At 41.4% G+C, this 11,877-nt stretch overlaps 1 protein-coding gene across 3 annotated transcripts in view; it reads right to left on the bottom strand.

Annotated features, from left to right (window-relative positions):
• Ctnnal1 (catenin alpha like 1) overlaps positions 1-11,877 on the bottom strand; it is a 57,959-nt gene that overhangs the window by 3,433 nt on the left and 42,649 nt on the right. Inside the window, exons 12-19 of one of the 3 annotated variants that reach the window (XM_052717146.1) lie at positions 11,670-11,750; positions 9,572-9,609; positions 5,103-5,153; positions 4,852-5,006; positions 3,880-3,928; positions 1,855-1,911; positions 706-819; positions 36-119 (exon numbers count right to left, since the gene is read on the bottom strand). In XM_052717146.1, coding sequence (XP_052573106.1) covers positions 36-119; positions 706-819; positions 1,855-1,911; positions 3,880-3,928; positions 4,852-5,006; positions 5,103-5,153; positions 9,572-9,609; positions 11,670-11,750 — 629 coding nt within the window. Of the gene's footprint in view, positions 1-35; positions 216-705; positions 820-1,854; positions 1,912-3,879; positions 3,929-4,851; positions 5,007-5,102; positions 5,154-9,571; positions 9,610-11,669; positions 11,751-11,877 lie in introns of those variants that run through there. The other 2 variants (XM_052717148.1, XM_052717147.1) reach the window with 2 other exon arrangements.

Here is an 11,877-nt window from a genome sequence, read left to right as displayed (position 1 = left end):
TAAGAAAAAAGTTGAATACAGAAAAACCAGCTCACCTTCTTCAGTAGCTTATAGCACAGTGACAGGAGCTGGACCACAAGAGCCATCATGGACCTTATCTTTGTAATACACTTGTCAACCTATGGTGACAAAGCATGTGTGTCATCCTAAAAGCAGTACTTCAAAAACATCATCTACTTGGTTTTACAGTGGTGAAGTTTCTCCATCATGGAAATCTAAGAAATCATCAAAGGTATAGATCAGGATACCTGAGGTGACTTGAGGCTCCAGAACATGGGGAACACTGACTGCCTGGTCTCATGCCTGTTTCATGGAACCCCAGGAAGGAGGGTGGAACAGCAACTGTTCTCCTTCAGGCTATGCATGAGCTTCTAAAACACTCCACACTACAGTGCATCCCCTACTTGACAATTCTTTACATTCCACCCAAGCTCCTCAGATATATTTCAGGAGCCTCAACTCCAAGGCACTTATTCCATAGAGAGGTAAGGACAAGAGAAGCATGCGGAGGTTGCTGCTCCATGCTAGGGACTAGGCTGCAGCCTCCAGTCTAATTTTAGTGACCTGCTGCTCTCTGGGATCAATTAGAGAGCAGCTGCTTTCAGACAAGCATGAAACACTTGCTGTGCACGTTAGCACGAAGGGCTGATAAAGAGACGTAAAATATTCCCAAGTGTTCCCCAAATAACCCACCCTCTGTTTTACCTTTAGGAACACTTTGTTCTGCAAAGATGTCTTAGTTATTGTCTGAAGCTGGTGGCATAGAGGAATTAGCTTGTTTATTTCCAGGAGAAGCATAAGTTTGTCATCATCTTTCAGCTGAAAAGTAATTTAGGAAGTTATTGCAACCCCAACAAAACTCCATCTTGTATACTTTTTTTTTTTTTTTTTCCTTTTAGACAGCATCTCACATGGCGCCCTGGCTGACCTGGTACTCATGATGTAGACCAGGCTGGCCCTAAACACATAAAGACCACCCCTGTCTTGGTCTCCTGAGTGTTACACCACACCTAGCCTGTATCTCTTTTCTTTCCTTAGTGCTTGATTTTTAAATATAAAAATAAGAACTCAAATCTCATAGGATGTCACTAACAAAATCATGAAACAGTGTTTGTTTGTTAATAATGTACAATTTCCACAAATCATGAATATTTGTTATTCTTTGTCTTTTGTGGTGCTGCAGCCAGAACCCAGGACATTGTGCATACTAGAGAAGGTCTTCCACTGGGTTAGATCCATCCCCACAGGAATATTTGTAACTGTGGTGATATAGTGTCCCCCAATATATTGTGCATCCTAATAAACTTATCTGGGGTCAGAAGACAGAACAGCCACTAGATAGACATAGAGACCAGAAAATGGTAGCACACATGCCTTTAATCCTATCACTTGGGAAGCAGAGATCCATCTGGATCTGAGTTCAAAGCCACACTGGAAACAGCCAGGCATGGTGACTCACACCTTTAATCCCAGGAAGTAATAGCAGAAAGCAGAAAGGTATAAAAGGCGTGAAAACCAGGAACTAGAGCTGGTTAAGCTTTTAGGCTTTTGAGCAGCAGTTCAGCTGAGATACATTTGAATGAGGACACTTCCAGTTTGAGGAAACAGGATCAGCTGAGAAGTTGGCCAGGTGTCTCTCTGATCTTCCAGCATACACCCCAATACCTGGCGCTGGGTTTGTTTTTATTAATAAGACCTTTCAAGATTCATGCTACATATAACCACACAAAAATGTACACAATGTAACAAAAACAGGATAACAAGTGAATGTTCTCTGAATTTGCACCTCGCCTATCTCATGTGTTAGTAATATGCTTCCAGTGTGGGTATGTGAAGACAGACAGACATGATTACCTGTTTCGAAAATGACTGTACATTTGAAGTAAGCTTTAATCCCTCTGCAGCAAAAACCTGATAGAGAAGGAAAAGTGTTATTCAAGATCAATGTCTTCTGGATGGTTGGTAAACAAATTCTCAATTATTTCACATAGTTGAAAAATAACCCAGACATTAAGAATCAGCCCCAGAGCTCTTAACATTTTTCATTGTACCACAGGAAGAGCTGGAATCAGAAATTGTCCCAGACCTAAGACAAAATCCAAAGAGAGGCACCTCTGTACCTAGAGACATCCATTATTCTGCAGAGCCACACAGACCTGGGACCCACAGCCACACAAATTTTCTGTTCCTTTCTGAAGGGATCCCCGGCTCAGTTCTTAAGATCTCCAATTACAGAGGGGAATCATTTTTCTTCAGGGTGTAGCCACTTGCCCATGATTCAGTAAATAACCTCACACCTGGACACATGCAAGCAACCCCAATTAAACAGTGGGGTATTAAAAAAAAGACATGAAAGTAGGAAGGGCATGACCTGAGAAGAAGAAAAATGGAGTTCCAGGGGGAGGGGGAGAGGGATAAGAGAAAGGAATGCAGGGGGAAGAATAAGGTCAAGATCATTATATACATGTATAAAAATGTCAAAAAATAAGTAAGACATTTTTTTGAATCCTCAAGAGTCACGAGTCATCCCAGAGAATGAGGACAAGTTAGAATTCTGCTACTTCTACCCAACCATGACCAAATTTACTTCCAGACACATTCCACACTGGCTGAGAGGACCAATCCAGACTGTTACATTTTGTTGTAATTTTCAGATTTTTTCTATTCACCTTGCATTTTACATTGAAGAGAACAGAACTATGGAGGGGAGTGAAGATCTGGGCCAGACAAGTTCGAGGAACAGTCAGGACACATTAAAATGGAGAAGACATATTTCCCTTTCAAACTCCACCTTGGGCTGCAGCCATGGCTCAGGTGGCAAAGCGCTTGCTACTCTCTCAGAGGACCCAAATTCAGCTCCAGCGCCAAACCACCACCACTTGTCATTTCAGCTCCAGGGAATCTGTCCCCCTCTTCTGGCTTCTGGGGACACCTGCACAGTGGCATTCACACACATTCATGCACACACGCACACACACAAATAATAACAACCATAATAAATCTTTTTAAGATGCTATCACAGCAGTAAGGGATGAAGACAGGTGTACCTGGGAACAGTAATAAGGCAAATATCAGAATGATTTAGGAAGAAAAATGGTCCTGGTAGTAAGCTAGATAAAGAGTATGGAAGAAGAAAGGGTGGATTTTGACCTTCTAGTCCCCAGCTTACTACCTTGCCATTGCTGGCTAACAGATTTCAAGGTGCAGTAGCCCTCTGCATTTGTCCCTAGCCCTGAAAGAGGAAGCAGCAGGCTTTCTCTTAGGTCGGGTGGCGCTGAATGATTCACTTCCCCACATCCCTCCTCATTCCACATTCTCACAGTTCTCACAGCTTCTCTGCTGTGTCTGTCTGATTGAATGTCACGCTTGTAAAAGCACATTAAAGCCAAGAACTCCCCAAACTGTCCAACCTGACACTAGCCTTTGCATCCAACAAGATGTTTGATTTCCACTTTAAAACCTGCTCTTCTCCTTGGTGTTCCCCACCTCAGTGTCACTACCATTTACTGCGCTGGGTGGGTCACAACCCTTCCAGACGTTATATCATACCACTGCTTCCCAGCCGTGAGGGCTCACCAGCACCACACTTGCAAACAAAAGAATATTAAGGTTCTGCAGAGATGCCATGCCAGCCACGTCACTGTGGCTCCGCACTTCGTCTGCATGGCCTCCTGACTCTTTCAGGTCCATCTCGCATCCTGGCCATTGCACGAGTCCTGCCTCGGAAATACTCTTGCCCCACATCCCCCTCCAACTCTCTCCCTTCAGTAACGCGCCTACTCAAAGGCGCCTCAGAGAAGTCTTTCCAACCACCCCCCCCTTCCTCTTTTTATCCTGCATGATCTTATCACTCTGAGTACTTGTGAAAATAAAACGTACCTCTAGGAAGTGAATTAAGTCCTGTGATGTTTTCAGTGGTCCCTCTCCTCTAAAACAGAAGGAGTTATTAAGAAGATGAATATTACCTGGACATTGGTTTATGTAACATTTATGTCTTAGAGCATTCTGTATATTATCAGAACTCAGATTTTTAAAGAATAACTTGAACACACTGATAATATTGTGGCTTTATTCTTAAAACAACTTTATTACTTCCTAAGTTAAAATTATGTGTTAATTTCACAATGCAAAGAAAACTGAAACTGGCCAGTTAATAGAGCTCTTTGTCTTTCCATTTTGCTTCATGAGTTAATATATAAGATCTGATAATACATCTCAACCAAAACGCATTTCTTATGCAATCAAAAGAGCAGACCCAAGGTCAGGAAGTCCTCAATTCTAATTTCAGCCCTGGCAGGAACTCAGCAGCAGCTTCAATGAAGCATATAGAAAATTCCAGTTCTAAATGTAGAAAGTAATCATAATACAATTTGTGTGGACAGTTTTATTCAGGAGTTTAAAAGCTACCAAGAATTAAGAACTCTGAAAAAATGAGAGGTAAATTCCAACAGAATGCATAAGAGGGGGGTGGTCTAGGCACAAATCAGAGGATGTACACTCCAGTAGCTACAATTGCACTTTTGTATACGGAGACATTCCTAAGTGAACAAGGTATGATACATTCATGTACTATAGGAATTCTGTTTTCCTGAACCTTAGTATTTCTGTCTTCAAACCATATATCCCAGCCCACAGAGCTTCAGCTAGCCTCTCTCCCTCCATGGAGTTGTCTTTTCTCACCTTTTCAAAGATTTATTTATTCAGGGTTCATGTCTATAATCCCAGTACTCAGGAGCCTCAAACAGAAGATTACTGCAAGTTCCAGGCCAGCCTGGGCTGTAGTGTGAGACCCTGTCTCAGAACTACCTGAATAAGCAACTATGGAAACAAATCAAAATGTCACTGCATTACCTAGTAAACAAATACAGAGAGTAGGCCATCCTGGACATGTTCCGGCCGTGTTGAACAATCTCATTCTCCTGATCCTCCCACTTCTCAAGTTCACAGTCAGTATCGGAGGTGAGCAAAGCAAGCTTCAGGCCCAGCTTCGCTATCTTGGCCTGCTCCTACAAACACATTCGATCACAGGTCTGTCCTTGGAAGGGAGATTTCACAACTCTGTCATTATTGATGTAAGACTGTTATACAACCAAGGAGCTTACCTCTGAATCAGGTTTGTCAGGCTTTAAGGATTTCAGGTTTGCGTTATTCTTCTGTGACAATAAAAAGATAAGAAAATCTTAGCATTTAATTGTGAGGAAAGATGGCAGTAATAGAAAACATATGAACTTGTGACGGATCCTAACTTTACCAGACCCAGCAGGTAGTTAAATTGCAGTTAACTATACTTGTAAATATTCTACTAGGTGGTTTCTGCTCAGAGCAAGTCATCAGTTTGGAATTCAAGGCCAGGGGCACAAAGGTAAGGGTCAGGTCCAGTAGTCTGCTTTCTGTGTTTCAAGGTGCCCTCCTCTTTGCACGAGGTCTTTAGGGGCCTCGAGACAACACCTAACATATTCTCAGAATCCACTGATAATGTCCCCCAAAGCTCCCTGGCTTCTCTGCTATAATAAGAATACTGTTACATTTGAATGATTCTGGTGAACTGTCTATTAAAATTAATCACTAAAGGCTTGGTAAGCACTTTCCTACTGGTTGGGACTCTATAACCTAATGCCTTCCACTCTCTGAATTCCAACACCCTAGTTTCAAAGCCACCACAGTTGCTAAGCCTGAAGCCCAGGATGTGGACATTACACTTTGATTTAGGCTGTAATGTGAACCAGTGCTCAGTGGTCTCCTATTTCAGAAAGAGCACGTTTGTTTTCATATCACTATTGAGAACTCAGTGCATTTCCTCTAGAAGCGGAGAAGCCTATCATAGTTAAGTCACCAGGCTAGTTCAGAGATGCATACCAGTTAACATCAAGAAGAAGAGAGAACCACAATATGCCCTACCACTAACTATAACAATTTTCCTTTGGACTATATATTCAAAAGTTCCTTGGAGATGACGACAGCCCACAGCGAGAATTTCTCCTGCTCTCAGACATGTTAGGAGCTCCCACACTTAGAGCAAGAGTTCCAGGACAGGATAGGACAGGAGAGACAAATGGCCAATAGCTGGAGAAAGTCATTGGTCCAGTGAAAACACATATCCAAATTACACACACACACACACACTTGTATTTACATATATATGCAAGATGTGAATTACAGTCAAATAAACATTCATGTGCCCATCTAGCTTTAAAAAAAGATCAAAACTTTTAATTTTTTAAAACTTTATGTGTATAGCTGTTCTGCTTGCATGCATGTCTGTGCACCATGTGCACGCCAGGTGCCATTGGAGGCCAGGAGAAGGCACAGATCCCATGGAGCTGGAGTTATAGTTGTAGTATATAACACTAGCCACTGTGCTTAACCACTAAGCCATCTCCCCAGCGCTCATCACCAAACTTTTCAAGTACATATACAGGTACCCCTCAATTTAATAATGGGATACATACTGGCATAGAGAAACTGTGCTGCTCTACACACACAAGCACAAGCCTGTGCTCATGAGAACTAAACTGACTCCTCCTGGGTGTCACTTGGTCTTTAGTTTCTTCTTTGGCCTAATAGACCACAAAGCAATATGTGAAGAAAACTCAGCACCCTCTCGATGCTTTTAGGTTTTATTTAGACTTTACTCCTTATCTTTTACATATAAACTAGCTGTGTTACATGATTTTCATTTTTACAAATTTAATTGCAAAAGTATTTAATGAACGTTAAGGGGAATTGCAGAAAAGGTATACAAACCATCTTTAAAATGTGGCCATGGGACTAGTGTCATAGCTCAGTGGGCAGAAGCCCTTGCTTGTTGCCTGGCCTGACAACCTAAGTCTGTCCCCAGGACCCACATATCAGGAGGAGAGAACCAACTCCTTCACACTGTCTCTGGCCTGCACATACCTACCACGACACATGCTCACACTACTCCCACCCCTGCCCAGAAAAATAAATATTGGTATAAAGAATGAACAAATAAAAATGTGATCAAGCCTGCCACCTAGTGGACAGTATTGGGAAATGCAGTTTGTTATATAAAGCTGAAGATTTCCAAGTATAAATAACACAAGACTATATTTGCTCTCTTAAAAAGGAGCTAAAATTTTCTAAAAATATAGTTAGCTGTGCTATATTCAACTAAGGAAATGGTTCATATTTTAAAATGATGTTACTAAAGATTGGGGGGACCCCACTAAGTTCAATAAAATGGTCCTTCCATTCAGCCCATTAGGGTCTGAGATGTCTTTTCTGCCTTTCCCACAGTACTGGGGATGAAGGCCGGGCCTGTGCATGGGAGGCAAGTGCTTTCTCAGTGAGCTACACAGCATGAGCTCTCTTTTCTTGTTTTGTTGTTGCTGCTTTTGTCCTTTGTTGGTTTGTTTTGACTTGTTTTGGGAATCTGTCTTATGCCCCAGGCTGGCATCAGATTCATGATCCTCAGGCTTCCAAGAGCTAGAGCTTCAGGTGCGCATTTCCTGCCCAGCTGTATGATGTCTTTCTTTATCCTGAACTGTTTTACAGAAGCCCCAGCTTACAGCACTTAAAAGACAATCAACATATCTTCCTTTGATTAAATACAGCAGGATATTAACTACTGTCATCTATTGGAGTCAAGGTGATTAAAATAGGAAAATTAGATAAAACTTTTACTTCCAAACTGTGTTGATGATAAACTAAGACACAGAAAACTGTTTCCCAAAAACTCACAAAGTGATTTTGCAGTTTTATGTTTTTCTTCTACCTCTATTCAGTTTATAAAAGTATTTCAGTACACACCCATAGTGTGTGTGTGTGTGTATCTGTGTACACATGTATGTGTGTGTGCAAGTGCCCACAGTGTCCAGAAAAGGGTGTCTGATACTGTTAGGCTTCAGTTACAGGGGGTTGTGAGCCACCCTGCATGGGTAATGGGAACGAAACCTAAGCCCTCTGAAAGAACAGCATGCGCTCTTAACCACTAGGCCGTCTCAGCAGCCCTTGTCCTGAAGATGTGGGGATTTGGTTTGTCATCTATCCATTCTCAGTCATTCCCACTGCTATTACCATCCCCAGACATCACCTATCTTGTTACTGTCCATACTCATCACCACTGTTACTATTAATAATAATTAATAAATTCTCTCTCCTCTCTTCATTTTCTTTTTATATAAGATTAAATATGTACTATCTAATATAGCAGCTGTTAGCCACAGTAAGGCCAGTCTGAATTACGATGTGTTATATATATATAATACACCCCAGATTTTGAAGATTTAAGATGACAAAGAGGCTAAAAAGTTTTCCACAGTTCCATGTGAGTAGTAAAATGATAATGTTTGGGACATACTGAGAATAAAATATGATATGAAATCCACTTCACAAATTTCTTTTTCTTTACATAGCTACCTAAATTTTTAATTAGGTATGTGTCTCAAAGACCATCCTGTCTTTTTCACTGATGTAATGATTCACCCAATTTATTTTGTGATTATCAACTTTGTGCCAGACAGTTCTAGGCAACAGAACTACACAGCAAACAGGATGTCTCAACTCCTCCCTCGCCCATGTGGCTCATCATTAGCACTTTTTCCACCCAGTGCCCCATGGGACACCTGGCCAACAGGGACTGATCAAGGAGCATTTGATGACCAATCCATTTGGCTGTGGTGGCCTGCTCTACATATGAGATACCGGAGTCCCCCTTTCTTTGTGACTGGGGACATGGTTTTAACTTCATGCTGGGTGGAGTCTTAAGTCTTTCACTTTCTCGTCTGCCACCACGGTTTCTTCTCTCTCAGGAGTTACTTCTGCAGTCTGGTTTTACTTGTTTGTGGCTCCCCCAATTCTGAAGTTTGGCTATCAGGGTATTTGACTGCTTTAAAAGACTAGTCCTCATGATAACTGATATTTTTCCAAAGTCTCTGTTTTCTAAATATCCTGCATCATATTCACAATTATAAATGCCATAATGTTATTTACAAATGAATCATTGAGTTCACCAAAATGTTACATAGATAACATGATGTTAAAAGGCTATCAGCCTAAAGATAGAAATGTTAATTCCTAAAAGGGATCTTAGGACCACTGTACAGCTAATTTATTACTCTTAATTTTCTTTCTCATGGCATGTTTTTGCCTATGTAAAAAGCATAAAAACATTTTTTTTTTTTTGAGACAAAGTCTCAACTGTGTAGCCCAGGAATTCAGTATTTTGACCAGGCTGTCCTCTAACTCACAGACACCTGCCTGCCTCTGCCTCCCAAATCCTAGGAATAAAGGCATACGCTACCAAGTCTAGCAATGAATGTCTTTATATACAGAAAATGATTCAACATTATTTTGCAAACTAAACCAAAGATATGAAAAGAAAGCCACTTTCCACTTTCCACATTCCACTATTCTCTCAACTACCAAAGCCGAACACAAATGTTAAGAGTACAGGCCACATGTAGGCTGCTGGCCAAAACAGTAACTGAATAGTGGACACTGACTCTCCTAACTTTCCCCACTGCTGAAGGAGGGGAGTAGCAATAAGCAAAGAAAGCACAATTTAAATTCTGAAAACAACCTTTGAAGTGTGCAGGGGTCCTGTACTTACCATGGGCTTTGGAAGCGAAAGATGGTCGTACTTCTCTCCTACAAATAACATACATCATTTAAGAACTTTTTCTACTGATACAGTTTTATTATTCACATTTGGCTTTTAAAATAGCAAACAAATATGACACATTGGTTGTGATAATCTACACTGTCGATTATATGTCATTCAGATATGACAGCATGACTTGGCTTGCAAACATGAAGACTGTCACTCCTGTATCTCTAAGGCACCTCCAACGCCAGAGCTCATCCCAAGCAAAGGAAAAGGAAAATGTGTCATTGGGATTGACTTCCATTTCCTGATAGCCTCACTCAGAGTAATCCTTCCCTCAGCCTGGTGCTCCCAAAACTAGAATCCTCTCATCAGGACCAGTATCTGTGCTTTTTCCCTTCCTCCATATACCAAATCACATCATCTCCAACTGTGCTCACTCAGGGACGGGACAAGCCCGTGAACAAAACAGGAGAATGAAATAAAGCACACAGGTCTGGGGGCTGTGAAATGATACACAGCATGAAGTGGATAACAGGAAAGGAGGACAATATACAATGTCCATTCCACCCCTGCCCTGTCTGCCATTTTTCTGGCTTGCAGATCAGTTTACAATGCATGATTTGTTCTTGGTTTTGTTCGTTCATTTGTTTGTTTGTTTGGGACAGAGTTTCTCTGTGTAGTCCTGGCTGTCTTGGATCTCACTCTGTAGACAGGGTTTTTGAGACAAGGTTTTTCTGGGTAACAGTTTTGGCTATCCTGGAACTTGCTTTGTAGACAAGGCTGTCCTCAAACACACAGAGATCCACTAGCCTCTGCCTCCTGCTGAATTAAAGGCAGGCATCACCATGCCCAGCTTAGCATTAACATTTTGGTGGGGGTGGGGGGGAGCCAGTTCTTTGACTGTCCTGTTTGGGTGTTTTTGGTAATTTGACACAAGTTACTTTTGGTCACAGTATTTATCACATCAATAGAAACCCTAAGACATTTAGAAACCATCTTTATGTAATAGAATATTTTAGTGGTAAGAAAATAAAATAAATGAGTATAAATTTTTTTAAAAGATTTGAAAAGCAATCACTGAGGTTTTTGGTTGTTGGTTTTCCTTTATTATTCTTCCTTGTGGTGCTGGGGATTAAACCCAAAGCCTTTAGAAAACAAACCAACTATACAACTAACCCGAAGCTGGGCCGGTAACGGCTTCTTTTTCCTCTTGTTTTAAACATTTATCTACTTGTGTGAGTGTACATGCAGAGGTCAGAGGACAACCTGTGGGAATCAGTTCCCCCTTCTGCTTGGTGGCAAGTACCTTTACCTGCTAAGTTGTGTCGGCAGCCCAGTCTGGCTCACAGACCTCTTCTTTTCAAGGAAAAACGAGGTATATTCAGCTATATATAATGCTGACTTTAGATTGAAATGATAATTTTTTTGTGTGTGTGTGTGTGTGTGTGTGTGTGTGTGTGTGTGTGTGATTTTTCAAGACAGGGTTTCTCTGTAGCCCTGACTGTCCTAAACTCGCTCTGTAGCCCAGGCTGGCCTTGAACTCACAGAGATCAACCTGTATCTGCCTCCCAAGTGCTGGGACTAAAGGTGTGTACCCCCACTGCCCAGCCAAAATTTCTACACTTCCTAGTTCTTTTGTTGTTGTTGTTGTTTTGGTTTTTTGTTTTGTTTTGAGACAAGGTTTCTCTTTGTAGCCCTGGCTGTTCTGGAACTCAATCTGTAGACCAGGCTGGCCTCTAATTAAAGAGATCTGCCTGCCTCTGACTCCCCAGTGCTGGGTTTAAAAGCCTGTGCCACCACAGACAGGCTAACTTTTTTTTTTTTTTTAAGACAAAGTCTCATGTAGCTCAGCTGACCTCCAACTCACTATGTAGCCAACGATGACCTTGAATTTCTGACTGTCCTGCCTCCATCTCCCGAGCACTGGAATTTACAAGCAGACACCCTCACATCCAGTGTATGCAAAGCTTGGGGATTGAACCCACAGCTTTGTGCATCCTAGGCAAACCGTCTACAAGTAAGCTACATCTCCAGTTCATGAAATGATAACATTTTGGGTAGAATGTGTTAACTAAAACACTAGTATTAAAACAAATTTCACCTTTAAAATTTTTTCTTGTGCTCACCAGGGCCGATTTATTACCAGGCAGCTTGATTCCTGTTTCCTTTGGCTGAGGCTGATCTACAGGATGAATTGTTATTAAGGACCAGTTAGTGGAACTTGAAAAAAAAACATGGTCACTTGGATAAGTTCTTTAGAACATCAGAAATGCAGGGGAATTTTTTAAATTGTTTTCTGGCCTTGGAAT

The sequence above is a fragment of the Peromyscus californicus genome, unplaced genomic scaffold (assembly GCF_007827085.1).
Source record: "Peromyscus californicus insignis strain IS unplaced genomic scaffold, ASM782708v3 Scaffold_5__1_contigs__length_169319896, whole genome shotgun sequence".
NCBI classification, from domain to species: Eukaryota; Metazoa; Chordata; class Mammalia; order Rodentia; family Cricetidae; genus Peromyscus; species Peromyscus californicus.
The sequence above is the reverse complement of the archived record's forward strand: the minus strand, read 5'-3'. Positions and strand labels throughout refer to the sequence as shown.